Source organism: Rattus norvegicus, chromosome 18 (genome assembly GCF_036323735.1).
Source record: "Rattus norvegicus strain BN/NHsdMcwi chromosome 18, GRCr8, whole genome shotgun sequence".
In the NCBI taxonomy this organism is placed as follows: Eukaryota; Metazoa; Chordata; class Mammalia; order Rodentia; family Muridae; genus Rattus; species Rattus norvegicus.
Genome location: NC_086036.1, coordinates 72,767,005 through 72,790,953, shown reverse-complemented (window position 1 = coordinate 72,790,953; position 23,949 = coordinate 72,767,005). Strand labels below are relative to the sequence as shown.

The window sequence follows — 23,949 nt, the reverse complement described above, 5'->3', positions numbered from 1 at the left end:
TCCTGATTCATAATTAAATACATTACAATACTTAAACCTGACTGTGCTGCTGTTAAAAAAGATATGCCCTCAAGCAAGCGATCCTCCACTGAACAACCACAAGAATTTCCTCCACATCCTGTTGGAAAGGGTTTCAGTAGGAGGGGGAAGATGAGAAAGAGGAATGAGAAGGAAAGATGACTCTTTGTACAGATGTGTGGAACTGTACAACATTCAGATCTATTTGTAAGTATGAATGTTTAGCCTCTGTGCCTGGAAGGGACCGATGCATGTGGATGGTCCTCTGGAAGGGCATCCGGTGCTCTTGACGGCTGAGCCATCTCAGTCCATCCCCAACTCTTTAAGAAAGAAAGAAAACCTCTCCAATCCAAAGAGTACCAAACTCTGCATAGCTCTGACCTTAGAACACTGCTCAGATTCTGTAACAGGAAAGAGAATTACAGAAAAAAAAGGTCACCGGTGAAGCTTCAAAGCTGCCTCTCAGACAGGACTCCCTGAGGATGTGATGCCCTGCATTTTGTGAGTTGTGATATTCTAGTATAGACAAGTATGTGCACAGAAACTGATTTAAATAAGCTAGTTACATGCTCAAATACTGATTATGATTCTCTTTAGGTGGCAGAAGCAGGTAGTTTATTCTCTTGTGCGGTTTCATGCTGTTTCCATGATCAGGTACTCTTTACTCTTATTAATACTAGGTCTGGGTTAGATTATTAAGTAATCTATTTATGTATGTAGTTTTCCTTCCAATTGGTCCATTACTTGAAGGTTCTACATTGGGCTTCTAGTTAAGATCTTAAGACAAATATGCTTTGTGCTAATGCATGAAGTTAAAGCTAATTTTACTGCTGTAAAATTAAAAATAGTACTATATTCATATTAATACTACATTCATATTAATACTACATTCATACTAATACTACATTTATATTAATACTACATTCATATTAATACTACATTCATACTAAAATACTACATTCATATTAATACTACATTCATATTAATACTACACTCATATTAATACTACATATCATACTAAAATACTACATTCATATTAATACTACATTCATATTAATACTACATTCATACTAATACTATATTCATAGTAATACTACATTCATACTAATACTACATTCATACTAATACTACATTCATAGTAGTAATAAACCATACAGTATTTCTATGAAAAAGCAAACTGGTGAGTAAGTATTAAAAAAGATTTAAAAAACCAATACTTTCTGTCATTTAGGGAGAGCTACATATGTGTTACTGATTAAGAAATACATGAACCTAAGAGCACCAAACTCATGGTCCTAAGATAATAGTGATTACAAAGGAGGGTGGGGGCCTTTGTAGCAAGTATCAAATGCACTGATAATTTCTACTCGTTCAAATAGTGGAGAAGTGCAGCAACATTAATTCTTCCTGGACAGTGTGTATTAAGTGCAGAGGAAAAAAGTTACCACAGGTTCTTAGGATCTGAATGCTTTAGACAAAAGAAATCCAGATCTTTTTTATAACTGGTTTATATCTGTTCCCCAAGCCAATTCTTTAAAATCATTCTCAATCTTGCTCAGGCAGGTAAGATATATGTATGTGCCACGCACTGTACAGCGGCCAGTTCATTAAAAACAGAATAGGGACGAGGCGGTGAACACGATGTTTGATGCATCTGTCTTGATGCACGATGCCTGTGAAGGCAGTTATGCAATGGGCTTTAACGTCCAATGTTTATTCCCATCATCAACGTGAATAGTAATTTAATCGGTGGTTCATTTGAGAGGCCCAAACAGCTGCAGTCACTGGGTGGAAGGCAGTCTCTGTGGGAACATCAATATGCAAACAAGGCCAAGACCCAGAATCTTTGTTAACTCTCCCTCCAGCTGTTAAGTGCACTCGTGAAACTGGAGCTGACCGAGAAGTACACTGTAATGCTTTAAATGTGGTGTGTAGAAAAATCAATATGGTTGGGAGAGCGTACTAATTATACAGCATCCGAGCAATTACAAAGCCAGTATTATGTCAACATACGGTTTTATTACCGAGTCTAGTATTCATTTAAGAGAGACCTCCCAACTTCCTATTAAATATGTCCTTCCCAAATCACCAGCTAAAATCAATCAATAGCTTCTTCTTGAAACTGTGGCTCGGGGAGTGCATAAAAGGGCACAGAAGAGGGACAATGCAGGCTTCTCTTTCACATAAACACTGATACCGCTGGAGGGAGTAGGAGGGAGGTGACTTTCCAAGAAACTAAAGCAGGATAATTAATGTATGTGAGACACAGGTATTTTTTATTATTATCTTTAACCTTCTGTACATCGTACACTGGGAAGTAGAGTCTCAAGCCATCTGGAGTGCCTAGATGAGTTTTTAGATAAATGTTTGAGCGTCACAGTGATGGTGAGCGCTGCAAACAATGGTGGTTCCATTAACCAAGGTCGCTCAGTGACCATGCACACAGCAGAGAACACTTGACCTCAGACTGCAATTTCTGCTCATTCAGATTTTACGGGAGGATGGCCATGTTTTGAAGCTGACAGCAAACAATGTGGATGTGTATGTAAGCATGCTTAGCTGAAGTTTCTTACAGGGCATACATATCAAGAAATACATTCTACATCAGGTGTGCATTAGGGTGACTCTTGTATGTCCTCCTGCTGGTAGGAGAAATAAAACATTCTTATAGCTAAGACAGCAGACATCTATCAGGCCACTGCTGGGTTGGTTAGTTTTGGTTGTTGTTTTGAGACAGAGCAGTTTGCTTTCCAGGCTAACCTTGAACTCTATGTAGCTGAGGATGACAGCTTCTGAGTCTTCTGCCTCCATCTTGAATGCTGGGGTAACAGGTGCCTGTAACAACGCTCCCACTTTATGTGGAGTTGGGGACTGAACGGAGGGCCTGTGCATGGTAGGCAAGCGCTATACACTCCTACTTCTCTGTCAAGCCATTTTTTTTGTAATTAATTCAATACATCTTTCTGCAACATTTTAAAGTATTTACCTGCCATAAATACAGAGGCAAATAACACTGTTTAGTTGTTTGACAAGCCATAAAAAGCAAGATAAGGAAACAAAAACTTTCAGAAAAAAATCACAGTCTCTCTCCAGATCAGATCTGTGAGTAAACTTTGTCCCACTCATTTTGAGGGTAGGAGAACATGGTCACAGTTTTCCCTTTAGAAGCCTCAGGAGTTGGTGTAGGCTAAATGCACACACACACGGGATTCCCAGCTTTGGCGTGTTATGAGCCTGCTAATACCACTGGAGTCTCTCTACCTGGCTGTCTCATGGGTCGAATGCCTCCAACCACCCCTAAAGTGAGCCTCTCACTACACACCGAGGCTGGAATCTGACTTTCTTCTGGCTTTACTCTTCTGTACTCTCCCACCCCAATCTGGTGATTTAGTAAGTGCAGTCTTCCATTAGCACCCAGTCTTAGTTGCTTTGAGATTAAGGTCAGAGGCCCCACTCTTCATAGCCTGGCCTCTCAGTGAGGGGATCACCCTCGTAGTTTCTAGTTGGTTAGCTGGATGCTGCTTTTAATCAGTGACCAGCATTGTTGGTGGAAAATGCCAACAGTGATAAAATAATAATAATAACAACCACAAACCCTACTTCCTTTCCAGCTGCAGTTTTATTATGAATTCCTGTACTAGGATATTGATTCTCTAAACAAGAGGAAAAGTGATCGTCACAGATTAACACAGATGGCTACAAAACAAATGAAACAATGCAGGTAAAGCTGCTTGCACTAAACCTAACACTCGGATTTAGTCTTCAGGACCCACATGGGGAAAGGAGAGAGCTGACTTCTGAAAGCTGTCCTCTGACCTCCATCAGTGAGAGCTGTCAGCTATGTGAGTAAGCAAGCATGCACACACACACACACACACACACACACACACACACACACATGCACACACACATCACACACACTTGCACACACATGCACGCACACACATGCACACACACATACACATATGCACACACACATGCACGCACGCACACATGCACACACATGCACACACATGCACACACATATGTACACACACATAGGCACACACATGCACACACACGCATGCACACACATAGGCACACATATGCACACACACGCATGCACACACACAGGCACACACACATAGGCACACACACATAGGCACACACACATGCACGCACAGTTAATATTATTTGATGTTGACACTGAAGTGACTTTGAAGATGTTTATCCTAATGTGTAATCTAGGTAGCCAGAAATTAAAATGCATACTCTTATGTGCCAAAATCTAAAGAAGAAATGAAGGGAGAACATTTGATCAAGTGGGAAGCAGCTGCTTACCGAAATGCTTCATTCAGAAGCTGGTAGTGAAAATGCTCTGGGGCCAGTCCTATGACCACAGCGTTGGGATCGTGGGTTTGAACTCCTGGCAACAGGAAAAATGTGAGAGTTTAAAGCAGTCAGTCACACTGTATAATAAATCTCCCACACGTGCACATTTTGCTATCCCTATAATTTGAAGTATATTTTGGAAGTCTAAGAGGAGAGAGGAATAGAGAGGGGGTGGGGTAGGGAGAGGAGGGAGAAGAGACATTAATATTTTTCCATATTCTTCATACATGTTTTTATAGCTAGAATATCCAAATTGAAAACGGTAACCTGATATTTGCAAGTGATTTCTGATTTCAAAATGCTTTATTGATTACAACCAGGAGAACACCTACGAGTTTTAGCAAAGCAACAGTAACTGAGGAGGGAATAAAATTCCAAGAGGCAAGGGAAATTAGACTTCTAATTGGCACATGCATGACAAATATGAAAAGCACCACCGTGCAGAATTCTACAGTTTTATAATCATTTTCTAATCTACTTTTGGTTTCACCCATATTAAAGCATGTTTTAAGAGCCTGGTATCTAATAATTGGACTTCAGATATGACAACACAAACAAACTCGCTCACCGCCACAGTCTGACCACATCTGTGACTCGGGCGCAGCTAATCCCGTTTGCCCATCACTGTGCTCAGATGCCCGTGTTCAAGTTTCTTTCTTACTAACTGCCATGAGGATTAAGTAATTTGTTAAAGCTCGTTGAGGGAACAAACTAATTGCCTACTGTGAGAACTGAGTATTTTTAGTGTTATTTCTTTTTATTACATCAAGTACTGAAACAGATGTTGGCAGGTATTTTCTTCAAATATTCACATACATTGGTTATTTTCATACAGATAAACATGCTTTAAGAGGTGCAGTTCATCACTGAGTGACAAGATTTCTTCTAGTCCTGACCTTTTACCGATTCTAGCTTACTGCTACTATTTAAAAAAAAAACTAGAACTTTAATATTGTTTTACTACAGTCAGAAAGGAAACATCAGGTTCACAGATTGCTATCTTTCAGCTTGTTCAGAAACAGACACTAATCCTGGAGAAGCCAAACCGTCTGCATTTGGCTGGTTCTGTAGAAGCATTTACGTTGTTCCTCCACCCTATCCTTCCTGAACTCAGGGCGTTACACTGGGAGTCTGAATAGGCTCATGTCCAACTCAGAGACAATTTTATAACGATATTACACATTTCTTACTGTGTTACATCATGAAACAAGGTTCTGGTTGCTCCACTTCCAGCGGTTTGGAGAGTGATCAGTGGAGCTGAAGAACTGTTATGAGACCTCTGGAGTGTGAAGGCCGTATCACCCTTGTAGCTAATGCTTCAAAATCTATTGATATTCTTGCTCATTTCTTGGGGGCTTAACAAGTGGTAATGTTTAATTCTCTCATTTCTATCTGTGATTCCTCTAAAAGAACTGAATTCTATCAAATATTTTGTCATTATAAAATATAGTTTAATTGGGAGAAGTAAGATAAGTGCTTGTTGTATTGTTTTCAGTCAGGAACTAGGGTCTTCCGAGCTCCAGTCACAGCCAACAAATGTGTAGACTGAGTATCACTGGGGTTTTTGTGTGGTTTGTTGTAAACCACACCATTCTTTCCAATATTCAAATTATCCCTTCTACTTGGCTCTACCGTTCTTTGGAAATGCCCTCATCATGAGGTCTTCTGTAGTTTCCTTACTAACATAATGCACTAAGCAAGCCTCATCTACTGCCTTCCTGGGCAGGGAGCTAGCCCTCTCCCAGGAGTGACAGGAGGGGAAGGGCAGCAGACACCAGAGTCTGGGCACTGGGCTATTACTGCCCAAGGGCACAGTCAGTGGAAGGCCTACACAACCTAAAACTTTCAGGGATGGCAATACATTAATTTTACCACTGAATGCAATCAAAGTTGGTTTCTGTTTTTTTTTTTTAAATAAATCTTATTTTTTTTCAAAGATTTATTTGTGTATGTGAGTACACTGTTGCTCTCTTCAGACACACCAGAAGAGGGCGCCAAATCCCATTACAGATGGTTGTGAGCCACCATGTGGTTGCTGGGAATTGAACTCAGGATCTCTGGAAGAGCAGTCAGAGCTCTTAACCACTGAGCCATCTCTCCAACCCTGGTTTCTGTTTCTTACAAGTAATAATTCTAATACACTGGTATATTTCCTTCTAGCACAGGTTTGGAGGTCCTGGCCAACCTGTAAAGCTATCACATGGCATTATAATGAAAATATTCACACCTATTTTTGCATCATTTCACAAAGTATCATCTATAATAACAATGCAGCAAAGCTTCCTATAACAGGACGTTTTCATAGTCACTTTTCCAAACTGAGAACAACTCTGTATCGAAAAACATTTCACAATCATTATGTGCTATCTAGTATGCTATGTAGTTGTGCTATCTAGAATGACATCTATTTTTAAGAAGTTCCTGATTTATCTCATTTAACCAAGTTAAGAGAGCACACCTGGGTTAAGAGTTCTAATACTCAAAAGAATTCTTTTAAACCATGGCTCACAATTCAGTCATAAATTAGTAATTTGGAATGATCTGCCTACCAATAAAAATCAAACAACCCAAACAGATAATGTAGCGTATCTCCCAAAGTGAGTATAGTATTTAACACATAGAAACACACAACACACGCACACACACACGCACACACACACGCACACGCACACACGCATGCTTCACTATACAGTGAGCCTCTCTGTAGATGAAACATCAAGTCAGATTCAAACTATCAACACAGCAGGGGACCTGGAAAAGCCAAGTCAGGGGTGCAGGGGCAGCTCTTACCTCCCAGTCTATAGCAGCACAATGTAGAGCTGACCCACCAGGTGCTAGAGGACAAGTCACTGCACTGCTATGGACGAGGCTGTTTGTGTTTTGTCTGTCTGTCTGTCTGTGGGCCATTTCAGTAAGAGGAGTATCTGAGTACTTGCCTCTTCTGCATGATTTCAGGGGCCCCTGGATGAAGAACTTGTTTCATTCTCTTCCCAACCTCTCACCTGTGAAATCAGGCAGTGCACGGTCATCAACCAGTAGCATGGGCCTGACTTGTCTCTGCTCTATTAAGTTTCGGGCTGCGGTCAGAGAGGTGAAGATCTCCTCTTCGGAGATATCAAACTCCAGTTTTCGCAATCTTTCCAGTAGGTCTCTCTTGCTCTCTTTGGTTGTGTTGGTCACAAACCGAACCATCACAGAAGCGGCACGTAACCTGGAAAAGTCAGATTGGGAAGAGCAGCTTTCACCCCCCAGCTCATGAGCCTCCTAAGCTGGCAAGTGTCAGGGCGTAAGCACACAGCACTGTGCCGTTGTAGACAAAGGTTGTTTTGCTTCTAATCTACTCCGAATGCTTACAAATGATCTACACCCTGTGGGTAGTGTCTCCCCTCCAAATGCTGAAATGTCAAACTTTGAAAGCTATCTCCACTTTGTGGGAGTGTCTGGACTTTGGCTGCCCTTGGCTGGCTGAGGAGTTTATAAGGACATGAGACGCCACTGTCCTCACAGAGTCCCAGAGGTGGGTTATCTTAAGGATTACCCTGATGTGTGACGTGACAGAGCTGAGACTCACAGCAGCAAGTGACTGCGCAGCGTTACTCCGCTACGTAGCAGTGGAACTGTGACACGGCCTCCAGTGTTCTGCCCGTGCTTTATTGCTCTTACTAAAAGAACCAAGGCCGCCACAGTGATTAGAGACTTGTGAATGAACGGGAAGACAAACTGAGATGTTAGCAGATGGCTGCACACCTGAGTTGCTGTGCTTTAACTAGAAACTCCTCGGACGGCTGGGAGAGATGCCCTAACTCAGTTTCTGTCAGACCCAGAAGCTCGGAGCAGTATGGAAAGTCTGAAGCTGCCTGAGCCATAAAGAGAGTTCAAGGCCAATCCGGTCTACACAGCAAGTGTAAGTACTACCAACATACAGGATTGATTTGATTCTATGATCTGGTTTTGAACAGTAAATTGGGATGATTTCAGAGAATTTGTGAATCTAGCCTTCTTTAGAAACATTCTTTTCTCAGTTCAATATGTTGAACAGTGTTTTAACATAAAATCTAAAGGTAGTTATAATTTAGCTATAATTTAGAACTCATATTAATAGCCTGTTGCTTTTAATGTCTTCCCCAGAAGGCTACAAGGGATAGAAGTGCTTGACATAATTTAAAACAAGGAAATAAAACAGAAGAGAATTTTAAGAATGTACCCAAAGAACATTAAGTAAATTTATATGATTAAATAATTCTCTGTAATCATGGCTTCCTCTGTAATATCTGTGTAGGAGCTTTTCAGTGGAACACATTAAATTTGGTAGTTTATCTCACAAAAGAAATTACTACTTTAACATGGCTATTATCTTAAAAATGCGCATTACTGTGGAATAAGCGCGTCAGTTTTAATGAGTTTTGTTTAAAAACTTTTTGTGTAACTAGTCCCTCAACTTCCCTTTTGTCTGTTTCTATAGAAACCACAGTGTCAGTGCCAGCCTAGGGATTCTCTGACGGGGAAACCTCCAGTGGTCCAGAAAGCTCAACGGACAGTGTTTTGCCTGGCGGAGGGGCAGGCTCAGAGGTCACACTGCCTGGGAGGTGTGGCCAATCACCAGAGATGGAGTTTCCTTTCAATATAAGCAGAAAGATCATCTTCACAGCATTGAGACCTAGGACTGAGGTGTGGCTTCGCTGAAGTTGTGGACAAAGATTTAAAGACAGGTGATAAAATATGTTTTCTCTTTTTTGACCTAGAGCTCACTGTTCAGTGTGGGTTTTGATGTTTGTATAGAGGAATACGATATTTAAGACAAGCAGAAGCGATGAAGGGACTGGCAATGGGTTTTCATCTTGAACAGGTCTGCGGTTGCAAGTGTGTGTTCTGCTGTGATGAGCGGCGCTGTCTCAGCAAAGCACTGGTGTACTCCACAGGCCTGCAGCTCCTCAGTGTGGCCAACGGCCTGTGGGTGGATATTATCTGGGCTCGGTGGTGTCCGTTCTAAAATGGATTCCAAAGTAAACTGTTTCTAGGAATTAATGTTAATAATCTTAGCAGGGAACACTGATGTTGCCATCAGTGTTCATAATTCAAGTGTAGATCAAAGAAAAACAAAAGAACGTGGGCTGGGAGGGGAATGGAGCAAACATCGGCTGGTTCTAACTGGTAGAAGGCAATCTGGAAGTCCCCGGGCTTTGGGGGGTTCTGGTGACTTGGATGAGTGGTCGAGGAACCACCAAGGAAATCCCTTAGACAAAACCTAGAGTTTAAATAATTCTGCCTAACTTTACTTATTTTTATAAACTCTCTTTTATACTTTGTACAAAGTCAGCACGAGTTTTTGGCTCAGTTTCTCTAGTGTTTTCTATGGAGGAAATAAAAATTAAATCTAGCTGTTAAAAATAAATAGAACTGGGGATGTATCTCAGTTGGGAGAGTGCCTACACTCTAACGTGCCTGTACTCCTAATGTGTGCAAACCCCTGGGTTCTACTCCACACTCATGAGGAGCTGGGGGCGGTGGCACACGCCTGCAGTTCCAGCCCCTGAGGCGTTCAAGCGGGAGACTCAGAAGGGCAAGGGTACCTTTGGATACATTGTGAGTCCAACAGCCTGAGATGCTAGAAAAAGCAGGAAAGCAGGCACTTGGGTGTCAATTCACAGAGGCTCACACATCAGCTGACACCCATCCTGGCCCTAGAAGCCCGGCTGAGACAGAGGCTGTACACCCAGGTGTCTTTGGTTTTAAAGAAAGCCCCCGATTCCTCCAGTTATGAACTTAACATCATGACTCCAAATGAGAACGACAGTTGTACCTGACGAGCACAGGCACTGACACTCTGTGTCTGTCCTGGAAAGAGGATGAGGCCTGTACTGCTGTAGCCCTCACGCCCAGCAGTGTGAGACTTGTCACCAGATTTTCTTTTCTTTTTTTTTTTTCTTTTTTCTTTTTTTTTTGGAGCTGGGGACCGAACCCAGGGCCTTGCGCTTGCTAGGCAAGCGCTCTACCACTGAGCTAAATCCCCAACCCCGTCACCAGATTTTCTTATGAACAGTACAGAGGAAGGACATTCTGGAGTTTGAAAATGTTAAATACCAAATTTTATACTGTTGATTTTGAAAACCTCTAATCTTTTTCATGACACCCAGAAGCAAACATCTGTATTTGGCTCAACTTGTGTATATACGTGTATATGTCCACACGTGTGTTCATGCATATGATCAGAGGACCACCTCAGACATTACTGTTTTGGCACTGTCTACCTTTTTTGAGACAAGGTGTCCTATTAGCCTGAGGCTTGCGAATTTGGCTGGGCTGGCCAGTCAGGAAGCCCCAGGGACCCACCACACCTGGCTTTAAGTGGGTGCTGGGGCTCCCAGGTTTGCAGAGCAAGCACTTTATATAATGAGCCACCTCTAGCCCCTTGTTCTCTTTAACATGCTTTTATCATGTATTCTCTGCTTGTTTCTAGACTTGTTTAGTAATGTACTTGGTGAACCGGAAACATAGTCTTTAATCTTTGGAAGTATTAAATGTAGTTGATGGAAATCTTTCAAAAATTCCAAGTCTTTCAACCAAGCATTACTTTTAACAGTTGTGAATTCAGTATTAGATCTTGAGTGATCAGGAGGCAGAATATGACTGTGTGCTTATTTATGTATTTCAGTTAGATCCCAGGGCTCGTGTGATTTTTTTTTCCCCAGTGCTATTCATTCTGTAGTTTTAGAATTAAATTACTATTCTAGTTTGTGTCTTCATCTCCAAATTTACATTATCGGTTTAAAAAAAAAAAAACAGAATGGAGGGCTGGGGAGGAGGGAAGGAGAGAGAACAAAAAGACTAGAGCAAAAGGCCAAACCTAATAAAGCAGGGAGAACAATGTTGGGAGGATATTACAATGCATACATCTTCTAGCTAAACCCAAGGCAGTTCCTCCATGTATGGTGAAATGCCATCTAAGGCCATCCATTTAGCTAATGATCTGCCCTGGTAAAGCGGCACTTAAAAACGTATTTGTCATCTGAACCTGGAGGATAGCTTGCCTTTTAAGAGCTTCCTGTGCGCCTGGCACAGCTGCATCTTCAATGTGAAGTGTGCCACTGAGATCTACCAAAACAGCTTTTAACACACGGCGTGCTGCCATCCTTCATTCCCTAGGAGAGAGCAAATGAAATTAAAAATACAGTTTAACAAACAATGGACAATTAAAAACTGGTAAGCAATCAAAAATACCATTCACATCCAGGAAGATATTGCTTAGCCTTAAGCTGCTTCTCTTTTAGAAAAAAATATTTAAAAAAATCAAAACCCAACATTTAATGCATGAAACTTTTATAATGCTTAGGTTTTTATCTATTTTCTTTTTAATCGAGTTAAACCTTGGAAAGAATGTCAGAACGAGATGCTACGACTTATTCTGAGGTTCCTCAGAATAACTCTGGTGAATAAGACACGTTTTATTTTTAAGTAGGAGAATAATGAATACACAGATAGGAGGAAGACTGCATTAGAAAGGCCTTTGCATCCTTGGTTGGGGACAATTAAAACATTCTAATTGCCACTGCTACTTTCTGACCGGTACCTGTGGCCAACGAGCGCTCTGTATTTTAGAGGTAACCTATAAATTCTTATAGCCTACAAGTTGAAGGGAAAATCAAGTTATATAATAAAAATAAGGTGTGTGTGTGTGTGTGTGTGTGTGTGTGTGTGTGTGTGTGTGTGTGTGTACTTCATGTATGCAAGGCAAGCATGCTATGGACTAAGCTGCACTTCTAGGTCCATGCTGTAAATTCTAAAGATCATATCCTCACTTTTTTTTTTTTTTTTTTGGTTCTTTTTTTCGGAGCTGGGGATCGAACCCAGGGCCTTGCGCTTCCTAGGCAAGCGCTCTACCACTGAGCTAAATCCCCAGCCCCATATCCTCACTTTCTAATGTGTGCAACTTTACTTTGCAAAATTTCCCCTCAAATACTTGTTAAATACTTCGTTGTTTAAATTACTTGACAAGGTCTTGTTATGTACCAGACTAACCTTGAATTCATAATCCCCCTGCCTCCCTAGAGCTGGGGTTATAGCCCAGTGCTACCATATCTGACGTCTTTAATCTTTATTGTGAGTCATGTCACATGAGGCTAAATTTGGTTTATAGATCATTAGGAACGGGCGGGGGGACTAAGAAAAGGAATGAGGTTTGATTTAGTTGAGACTTAGGGTTTGTTTTGTTTTGAGACAGGATCTCACTGTGTAGCCTCCCTGACCTGGAACCACTCTATAGGCCAGGGTTTCCTCTGTATTACAACAACACTCCTGCTTCCCTGCATTATATGCATTTGCCACCATGCCTGGTGATTTACAGGTTCTTTTTAAATTAGGGATTTAATTTATTAGTCATTTTTCCCATTTGTTTCTTCTCTTTACAAGTCGTCTTAGGGTCACTACAGCAACATGACCAGAGAAACTAGAGGAGGACAAGGTTTATTCAGCTTACACTTCCACAGCACCTGCTCGTCAGTGAAGGAAGTCAGGACAGGAATTCACACAGGGTAGGAGCCTAGAGACAGGAGCTGATGCAGAGGCCATGGAGGGGGCTCTTTGTTCTGGGGAGCCTTTGGATTCAGATGTCCTTTCCAAGGTTTCCCTAACCACCAGTTTGACCCCAGGCTACCACATGGGACACTGTCATATGTCTCTGGGAGATGGGCAACACCGAGACTGAACCCGATCTTCAGTCACTCCTGGGGTGTCTGCTACAAAATTTTTCCAAAACACCTTTGTTCTATGGCCTGGCCTCAATAAATGGCCAACAGAGAGCATTCTAAATGTTAATATCCTCCACGGTATTAAAATTTCTGCTGGTATCTGGGCAAATGGTCTGAACTCCCTTCTGTCCAGGTTTGTTGGGAACCATACTCTCGTGCCTCCTCTGTAGCCAATATTCTAAAGTTCAGGTCCTACTAGCAAGGATGGTCACTCCAGCAGACCCCTTGTCTTCAAGGACTCAGATCCCAAACCAGGGTCCCCTCCCTTAACCGAGCCCCATCCCCCCCTCCCCCCACTTCTTCCTTGGATACACTCACCTGTTTTAGCTACAATGGTCACTGCAAACCAGGCTGCTAATCTAATCCTCAGTTGTCTGTGAGTTGGATCCTAAATCCCAGAGCCCTGATTCTTCAGCCTGCCATGTCCTCCACAAGGCCCTGGCTCTTACAACACCCCTCCCCTCTTCCTTTCAGTTTGCCTGAGGTCCAGTAAAGCTCCAGCTGCCCCCCTCCTCCAGATAATCCTTTTCTCCTAGCCCATTGGACAAAGCCACACTCACTCCCACAACAGATCCGCCCACTTTGCACAGTCCAGCCTGGCCTGTTGGGGAGGCCTCAATGCTCACGTACAGAACACATCAGCCTCTCCAACACTCCTTAACAGGTCACTCTTGTCCCTCCAAACCCCACAGCTTCCTTAAGCCTATGCCTGAGCCACAATAGTAATTTTTTTCCAACCCCGCCTCCCCCAAGATCTGCCCCCTCTGCCATCCTGGGTCTCTAAACTTGTTCCAAGTGCATCACGTCAACAGTCCCACCTCCTCACTGACGTGGCTCCAGAAGAGCCTCTTCCTTTCAGCCCACAGTGCGGCCCCTCCCTTCCTAAAGCTAAATTCTACACAGCTGATAACCAAATAAACTACAATCTATGACCTTGTGATAACAGTTCCCTGGTCAAGGTCCTAAAATCAAAAAAGTTTCCATTTTCTAAGCTTATTAAATTAACCTTTTCCTGTCCAGTAAAGTTTAAACATAATATTCAAGCACTTATAGCCCAAAACCAAATGTTTGTCTATTTAGATATACTTTAGATAAACAATGGTCCTCAACCACTTCAAAAATCTACAGAATATGGCACTTAAAATGTTTAATAAGAAAGCATTTCAGAACAGAGACACACAGGCTCTTGACAGCACCCTGTATCTCCTCCAAAGATGGGCGTAGAAGAACCTCCACTTGAGCTTGCTTTAAATGTGACAAAGACAGACAGACACTGGGCTGTACACTGCCCCTTGCCTTGACTGCTGACAGCACACTGACTATGACAGGCAAGACACTGAAGTTGACTGACTAGCTTTGCCCTTCTTCATAGTCTGGTTTCACAGAAAAGTCTGTCAAGAGTTTCTGGGCCTGATGACCAAAATGGATGTCCCACTGACCGACCACAGAGGATTCTCAACAATTCTCAACCCGACAATTCTCAACAGCAGCTGTGAATGGATGACTGACTACCCAGGTAGCCCAGTGTCTGTGCCATTTTTAAACCTTGGAGGCTGCTTGCTCAGATGAAATTTATCCTTCTCAGGACTCTAGTGGGTTTGAAGGTCAATTTAAGGATAAAATCCAAGGCTTTAGTCGAGTTCTCAGTTCTCTTCATAGGTAAAAATCAGGTCTCAGGCCTCAAGCCTCCCTCTCCTAGAACTGCCACTACTAGGTCTAGACACAATGTCCCTTGTTACTAGACTTTAAAAAACAACAATCAATATAACTTTTTGATATTCTTGAATCTAAAGGAGCTCGCTTTGCAATGGCTATGCCCAAGGGTCAGTCATGTGTGTCTAGTGGTAAGTAGCTGTATAAAAGGAGATAAAAAGTTTAGGTAAGGTATGAGGATATGAAAGCTTCCTGAGGGGCTGGGAAAGCATTTTGAGGCTGGTAAATGATGTCATGAAGGTTGGAGGATGTGGAAAAAACTCGGATGTGATAGGAAAGTGAGTCAAGAAGTGAAAAGTGGGGTTGGGGATTTAGCTCAGTGGTAGAGAGCTTGCCTAGCAAGTGCAAGGCCTTGGGTTCAGTCCTCAGCTCTGGAAAAAACAAAAACAAAAACAAACAAACAAAAAAAAAAACCAAGAAGTGAAAAGTGTTTCAGGTTCTTCCCTTGCTGACTGGTGATGACTTACATACAGTCTGTAGTCCAACTCCCAACAATGGTCAGCAGCAGCTGTGAATGAAGTCCAAGGATCTAGCAGTGGCTCAGTCCCACAGGGCAGGCAGGCAGGTGAAAAAAGGAGACTATTCTTTCTTCCAATGTTCTTTTGTAAATCTCCAGTAGAGGGTGTGTCCCAGATTACAGGTGTGTACCACCACGCCTGGATCTGGGACTTGCTTTGTCCCAGGTGACCTTGAACTCAGAGATCTTGCCTTAAGCTCCTGGGATTCATAGTCACTTTGCTTCAGATCTCCATACCAAGATCCAGGTCAGAAACTTGTATCTCCCAGCCTCAAGATCAGATCAAAGGTGAGCCTTCCAATTCTGGACTGTAGTTCACTCCAGATATAGTCAAGTTGACAACCAGGAATAGCCACTACACATGTCTAAAATGTATTTCTTTCTTTTAAATCTTCGTAAGATTCTTATAAGCTTCAAAAGGCTTTACAAAACTAGAGGGCCCTTAACCTCTTCATGACTTATAAGGGTGACTTATAAGGGTGTTTCTGGGAGAAAATGCTACTATTACATCAATGAGTCTGGCATGGTGGAGACCTGGATCATGTCACTCCACAAATTGTCTCCACCAATACAACCAGGCCACATCTTCATTCCATGCTTTCTAACAGTCTTAACTCTTCACATGGCTAGTCCCGTTCATAGCGTTTTTCTCTAAGCTTTGCCCTCTCCTCTTCCTCCAGGAGTAAAGTTTCCTAAGGAACAGTCAACCAAATGCTCCTACACCCATACCTCCTGATGACCAGGACCCTACCTACTCCTACTCTCCCACTCCATGCCGCCCCTCTTCAGAAGGAAGTAGTGAGATCTGAATTGGCAACCCTATACCCAAAGAGGTCAGGATGTTAGGCTGGAACCATGGCTCATCCCTTGCACTATCTGGAAAGCCCTCCTTTCCCCAAACCCCCTTCCCCCCAACCCCGCTGGCAGAGAAAACTCCTGTTTGCTTTGAGAAAACTTGGGGCTAACGAGTCATCACTCCTCATCACTGTGTTTCCAGCAACCCACCCAAGAGTGCCTGCCTAGGGGCCCAGTTCTTGACCATGTATGGACAGCACCCCAGGTCCTAGTTGGCACCCCATCACTCCTTACCTAAGCGCTATAAAACCCCTTGCTTTAGTGTGGATGCCTGACTTCACTGACCTCTACCTGTGAGATCAGTGAACTCAACTGAGAGTTGCCTCCTTATAAACCTGCCTTTATCTACCTTTAATCTGGTCTAATCTGGCCTCTATCTGCATCTCAGAGGAAGAGAAAATGCCTATCGGTGTGTACGCTTAGCAATTTCCCCATCTTGACAGATGTATGTAGCTTACTATAGGTAGATCTGGACATTCATTTTTACTACTGTATTCTATTATATAAACGCACTATAATTATGTTCTCCTGAGCATAAGTAATCGTAGTTTTACTGTTTTATTGTACCACAAGCACACCTATCCAGGAGTTTGTACGTCTCCTTGTGGATACCTATAAGCACTTCTGTGGAGTTTTGCTTGCGCCCTACCCTTATAGGATACTGTCAAGTTGCAATCACGGTCATCTTATATAGTCAGCATACAAGAATTTGTTGAGAAAAATGCTGGATGTGTAGTCCGGACTAGCTCCAGGGCTCAACAGCATCCTCAGTTATCTATTGAATTATGAGGCCAGCCTGGGCTACATGATAGCCACCGCCCCATCCCACCACCACCACCAAAAGGAAAAAAAATGCATTCTGCTTGTCTTTGCCAAATATCTATTGGAAAAGAGTGCAGAGACCAAAACTAAGAAGATATTAAGAGCTGTAGAGATGGCTCAATAAAGACAGCTCTCGCACAGAACAGGGTTCAGTTCCCAGCACCCACAGGGCAGCCTATTCCAAGTAACTCCAGTGCCAAGGGGATAAGACATTTTCTTCTGACCCTCTTGGCTCCTGCCTGCACACAGATATACTCAAGAACACACACATGCACATAATTAAAAAAAAAAAGCTGCAGTCAAGTCTCAAGTGCAAAATCATCCCTTTTATGAATCTTCTTGATATTCTATCCTGATCCTTTGTGAACCATAAAATGAAGATGTGTTTGAAAGACCCACCCCATGAGTCTTAACTCAGAGTTGCAACAGGCTTGAACGAGCCCAGGCACGCCCAGATACCTAGGGCCGAGTCACTGTGAAAACTAACAGACCATAAAAGGAAAGGAATGCAGAACAGACCAGGAGTACCACTCACAGGCCACCTGGCAGGAAGAGATAAGCCCCCAGCCCCCCGACATCCAGGACGCCCCAAACCTGCCAATGTGTGTAGCTATACCTTATTACCTCATCATGTGAAATAGCCAATCATATGTGAACATGTCTATGTGCCTCGTTTGAATCCACCAATCCCCGTAACTATGCATCTGCTTCTGTACGCCCGCTTCTGCTTCCCCAATCCCTATAAAAGCCCCATGCTGGAGCTGCTGGGTGCGCAAGTCCTCCGAAGAGACTGTGTGCCCGCAGGTACCTGTGTTTTCCAATAAACCCTCTTGCTGATTGCATCCGAGTGGACTCGGCTCGGTCATTGGGCGCTTGGGACTCCTCCTGAGGGAAAGGTCCTCTCTGGGGGTCTTTCATTATGGGGGCTCGTCCGGGATTTGGAGACCCTCCGCCCAGAGATCACCGACCATCCACCGGGAGGTAAGCCGGCCGGCGTTTGTCTTGTCTGTTGTGTCTTGTCCTGTGTACGATCGATCAATAGGCTCAGATCTGGGGACTATCTGGGCGGGCCAGAGAAGGAGCTGACGAGCTCGGACTTCTCCCCCGCAGCCCTGGAAGACGTTCCAAGGGTGGTTGGAGGAGAGGGAGATCTGGATCCGTGGCACCTCCGTCCGTTTTCGGAGGGATCCGCACCCTTGATGACTCCGTCTGAATTTTATTGGAGTAGAGGATCCAAGACCCTCGCTGACTCCGTCTGAATTTTTGGTTTCAGTTTGGTACCGAAGCTGCGCGGCGCGTCTGCTTGTTACTTGTTTGACTGTTGGAATTGTTTGTCTTCTTTGTGACCTGACTGTGGTTTTCTGGACGTGTTGTGTCTGTTAGTGTCTTTTTGACTTTTGTTTCGTGTTTGAATTTGGACTGACGACTGTGTTTAAAATCTTGGACCGACGACTGTGTTTGAAATCATGAAACTGTTTGCTTTGTTCGTCGAAGAGTTTTACTTGGTCCCCTTAACGCTTAGTGAGTAAGAAACTTAATTTTGTAGACCCCGCTCTAGTGGCAGTGTGTTGGTTGACAGCCAAAGTTAATTTTTAAAACATAGTGTTTTGGGGGTTGGGGATTTAGCTCAGTGGTAGAGCTCTTGCCTAGCAAGCGCAAGGCCCTGGGTTCGGTCCCCAGCTCTGAAAAAAGGAAAGAAAAACAAAACAAAAACATATAGTGTTTTATCTGTGCTTATGCTCGCAGCCAGCTGTGATGAACTGGGAAAGATTTAAATTTTCCTTGGGAGTAAGGAATCTTAAAGGCGGAGTTTCAGCCGGTATGGCACTTAGTGCATAGCTGCCTAAAAGATCAGAAATGCTGTTAACAGGCTATAAAAAAAGGACAGGCTGTGTTAGAAATGCTACAGGAAGAATGATCTAAAAAGGCTGAGAGCTAAGTGGGGCTATAAGGAAAACAAGAACAGGAAAGGAATTTCTGACATTTGCTCACAGTAGGAGAGCGCTCATTTAGAGAAGTTCTTTAAGGAAGCCTGCCTTATCTGCTGTCCTTATTCCAAGGGAGGAGTCAGTCTCCAACATTAAATTACTTTTCTCACTGATCATCATTAACATGGAGAGTGCCTCTGGTCCTATCCCCACAGCAGCCAGTTCCTGCCCCTATGGTTAAAATGCCCCAGGTTGGGGGACAAAAAGAGCCCCTAAAATAGTTTCAAAGAATCTACAACTGTGAAGAACTTTGTTTTGCCAGTCAGGATTAATGTTTTCTTTTCCATGGGCCTATAGCCCACTGAGACAGTTTGGTAAAGGGCTGTTACTAAAGTCCTGAAAGCCCCAGGTGAACTGGTTACAATTCTTTTGTCAGCTGCTTAGTATCTAGCACCCAGGTTCTAACCATCTCTCCATCCTTTTGTTATTAGTTGTTACTAGAAGCCTAGTGTCATTTGGAGGCTGGTTCTCTTGAGAGGCAAAGCCACCAAGCTGACACTGAAGGGAGGTAGGTACTCCTTAAGGGAAAATCTAAGCCCAGAGAGACAGCCGGTAACAGCTAGGCTGCCTCTCTGCTCGCCTTTCTGTTTCATAGACAAAGCTTGTGCTTATATTTACAGTGGCCTTTTTGTCCAAAAAAAGGCCTCCTGGTTTAGCTGTGTGACTAAATGCTATTTGTCCTCTTCAGTGGACCTCTCTCCTCTAGATTCCCTTCTTGTTTTCTCACCATCCCACGTGAGATGCTTGTTAGTAACTGTTACAGATCTTCTTTACCACTGAGGAAAGACAGAATCCTGCTAGAGGCCAGAAAGAATGTTCCAGACATGGATGGAAGGCTCCTGACTGTTGACTTCAATGCCCCTGAAGGTAGGGAGTGCTCCAGGTCTGCCCCCAGGCTCCGAGGGTGGGTCTCCTAGGGGCTGGAAAATGCCCCACCAATCTGGCTAAGATAAGGAAAGGATATGAAGAGAAAGTTACAGAAACTTGAAGGGTAAAGCTAAGTCACTGAGAGAGTTATTGTAAGTTGCAGAGAAAATAAGTTGATGCGTGGTTCAGGGTCTGTGCAGAAAAGTGGACAGCACCTAATAGCTGTAGAAGAAGATGCAGAGAGACTGAAAAAAAAAAAAGAAAGAAAGAAAGAAAGAAAGAAAGAAAGAAAGACAGGAAGAAAGAGGATAAAAAGAGCAGGAAGCTAGGGAAGAAAAGAGACAAAAAGAAGAGGAAATTAGAGAGCTAAAGAGAGATAAAAGACAAGAGAGGAACATATACTGGCCACAGTAGTTAGGGAACTTAGGAAGATAGTACCTGGCAACAGAAGAGAATTCCTGGCTAAAGATCAGTGTGCCTAATACGAAGAAAAAGGACATTGGGTCAGGGACTGCCCCAGAAAGAACAAGAGGGGACACTGGAGAGCCTCTTGGTGCTGGCTATGCACAGAGATAGAAGGGAAGCCCGCCCAGTTGTTTTGTGGATACAGGGACCCAATGCTCTGTGCTCCTATGCTCCAGTGGGCCAGTATCCAAAGACCTTGGGTACAGGGGCCTGCTGGCAACAAACAATACTTATGGACTGCCCGAAGAACAGTGGACCTTGGCGTGGGCCGGGTAACCCACTAGTTCATAGTCATCCCTGACTGCCCCCATCCCTTGCTCATGAGAAAATTGCTCCCCAAAATGGCTTGCGTGGGCTGAAATGGCTGGGTGAGGCCATGTGTATGCATATCTACAGACTGTGTATGCGGAGCTTAAGACCTGTCTCAGTGCACCAGTACCTGATGCTGGGAGATGAATGGCTTAGCGCTGTTCTACTTGGAACATATCACTCCTGCCAGCCGGGCACTAACAATTATCACCCAATCCAGGACTTAAACTGTGATAGACTGGCTGATGTTTGCCTTTGAATAGAGTGTCCCAAAAGATGGGACCACTGGTCAGCTGCCATGGACTAGATTCTCCACCTGTTGGGGGCAATCTGGTCACCTTGCTGCCCAATCCGACCTGGAGCCACCACAGCACGAGTGTCAAGCACTGGCAGAAGCCCATGGGTGGAGGAAAGACCTCTGCGACTGGCTGATTGACCCCTGCTGAAAGCCGAGGCTACCTTGTCCACAGACGGGAACAGTTCTCTTCATGAAGGTCAGAGATAAGTGGGTGCTGCCATGGTGGACAACACAATGTCATCTAGGATGGCTGAACCTCAACCCCCCAGTACATCAGTGCCGCAGATGCCTTTGCCATCTCTTGGATGCCCTGATGAAGCCAACAACTGTGAGTACTATTCATTGCTCAGGATATCAGGAGGGAAGAGATTCAGTGACATGGGGCAATAACGAAGCAGATCAAGTGGCTCGAAAAATGGTTATGCAGGAGCCCATCCTGGTTGCAGGCCTGCAAGAGACAGCCACTGAGAACTAGGATTGGACTAAGGGATGGCCTCACTTAGAAAAGGCCCAAATTGCTTAAAAGATAAAGGACAATGGCACACTTGAGGGGAAAGCTATACTCCCCAGAGAACAAAGAAAAGACTCACTTTGCCAAATACAGAAATGGACTCATTTAGGAGATAAAAAGTTTGTCCAAGTAGTTAAGTGTATGTAATAGACTTTAAGATTTTAGCCAGAGAGGCAGTAGAAAGTATAAGGTATGTCAATAAGTGAATGCTTAGCAAGCAAACAGGGCAAAGAGACCTAGAGAGTTTGGTGAAAAGTCGAAGTGAACTTCACTGAGATAAAACCAGAAAAATATAATCACAAGTATCTCCTAGTGCTTGTAGATACTTTTTCAGGAATAGATAGAAGCTTTCCTCACCAAACGAGAGACGGCCTCTGCAATCATCAAGAAGATACTGGAAGAAATCTTCCTCTTGGAATGCCCAAGGTAATCTGGTCAGACAACGGCCCTACTTTCATTGCCAAGGTAAGCCAGGGTGTGGCCAAGTATTTAGAGGTCGATTGGAAATTACATTGTATTTACAGACCTCAAAGTTCAGGACAGGTAGGGTAAATAAATAGAACTCTAAAAGAGACCCTGACCAAATTAACCATGGAGACTGGCGCAGACTGGGTGACACTCCTTCCCTCTTGCTCTCTTCAGAGCAAGAAATACCCCTTCCAGATTCAGCCTTACCCCCTTTGAGATCTTATATGGGGCCTCAGCCCCACTGACTGTATTAGATGATGTTACTGAACCAACATGTCATAGTGCCATAGTAATAATGATTTGTGTGCCAGGCTAAAAGACCTACAGGTGATACAGAAAGAAATCTGCTCAGAGCTGGCAGCAGCCTATGCCCTGGGGACCCCTGAGACATCTCACCAGTTCCAGGTCGGAGACTCGGCTACATACGATGGCACCGAACCCAGATACTCACTGGAAAGGACCGTACCTGGTTCTGCTGACCACCCTGACAGCCATCAACTCTCAACCCTCACCAGCCGTGTACTAGCTGTTGGGGCTGAGAGCTGGGACCTAGAGGGAAACTCAGATCTTCAAAAAGCTCCCTAGACTTAATTTCATGTTTGCCCCGGGTTTTATCAAGATAGGTGTGGGGATAGGCTTGATTTCTATTACAAATGATGTAACATTGCATATGTTAGTACTCCTAACACTTCTTGGGACTGTGCCTCAGGGATCACAATCTGTATAAGTTTAGAAGTTCTAAAAGCTAGTCATGACCTTGGTGTGTAGGTTTAGATAGTGTCCAGATTGGAATCCTGATGCTAAAGAATTAGTAAGAAGAAAAAAAAAGAGTTGAGAATTACTTAAGGCTATCTAGGTGCTGCAAGGGCAGCACAAGGACATCTGCCATTGCCCTGCAATGCAAGGTTTATAGAGAATTCAGAACTGCCATTGACTCAGATATAAAAAGAGTGAAAGACTTTTTAGCTGACCTCCAAGAATACCTAACCTCCCTCTCAGAGGTAGTCCTTCAGAATAGGAGAAGATTAGACCTGATATTCCTTAAAGAAGGAACCTGTGTGCTACACTGAAAGAATGTTGTTTCTATGCAGACCATACAGGATTAGTGAGAGATAACATGGCTAAGCTCCGAGAACGCTTGGCCCAGAGACAGAAGCTGTTTGATTCCCAACAAGGCTGGTTCGAGGGGTGGTTTAACCGATCCCCTTGGTTTGCTACCCTGGTGTCCACCTTGATGGGACCCTTAATCATCCTCCTCCTAATCTTCCTCTTTGGCCCCTGCATTCTAAACAGATTGATGCAGTTCATAAAGAACAGACTCTCAGTCATTCAGACGCTTGTTCTCACCCAACAATACCAGAGGGTAAGACAACAGGAAGAGATTCCTTAGAATTCGATTTGAGTAAAGGATTTTACTCAAGTCTAAAAGAAAATGGGGGAAAATGAAAGACCCACCCCATGAGTCTTAACTCAGAGTTGCAACAGGCTTGAACGAGCCCAGGCACGCCCAGATACCTAGGGCCGAGTCACTGTGAAAACTAACAGACCATAAAAGGAAAGGAATGCAGAACAGACCAGGAGTACCACTCACAGGCCACCTGGCAGGAAGAGATAAGCCCCCAGCCCCCCGACATCCAGGACGCCCCAAACCTGCCAATGTGTGTAGCTATACCTTATTACCTCATCATGTGAAATAGCCAATCATATGTGAACATGTCTATGTGCCTCGTTTGAATCCACCAATCCCCGTAACTATGCATCTGCTTCTGTACGCCCGCTTCTGCTTCCCCAATCCCTATAAAAGCCCCATGCTGGAGCTGCTGGGTGCGCAAGTCCTCCGAAGAGACTGTGTGCCCGCAGGTACCTGTGTTTTCCAATAAACCCTCTTGCTGATTGCATCCGAGTGGACTCGGCTCGGTCATTGGGCGCTTGGGACTCCTCCTGAGGGAAAGGTCCTCTCTGGGGGTCTTTCAGTGTTGTGCACGCCCATGATGCTAGCACAG

At 43.8% G+C, this 23,949-nt stretch overlaps 1 protein-coding gene and 1 long non-coding RNA gene across 3 annotated transcripts in view; one reads left to right on the top strand and one right to left on the bottom strand.

Moving 5' to 3' along the window:
• Hdhd2 (haloacid dehalogenase-like hydrolase domain containing 2) overlaps positions 1-23,949 on the bottom strand; it is a 38,367-nt gene that overhangs the window by 10,726 nt on the left and 3,692 nt on the right. Inside the window, exons 1-4 of one of the 2 annotated variants that reach the window (NM_001412498.1) lie at positions 13,452-13,611; positions 11,418-11,528; positions 7,392-7,600; positions 4,339-4,423 (exon numbers count right to left, since the gene is read on the bottom strand). In NM_001412498.1, the coding sequence (NP_001399427.1) occupies positions 4,339-4,423; positions 7,392-7,600; positions 11,418-11,518 (395 nt within the window). In that variant the 5' untranslated portion in view covers positions 11,519-11,528; positions 13,452-13,611. Of the gene's footprint in view, positions 1-4,338; positions 4,424-7,391; positions 7,601-11,417; positions 11,529-13,451; positions 13,612-23,949 lie in introns of those variants that run through there. The other variant, NM_001412497.1, reaches the window with a different exon arrangement.
• LOC134483057 (uncharacterized) lies at positions 7,770-23,840 on the top strand. Its single transcript, XR_010059895.1, has 2 exons — positions 7,770-8,293; positions 8,852-23,840. It is a non-coding gene; the product is annotated as an uncharacterized LOC134483057 (long non-coding RNA).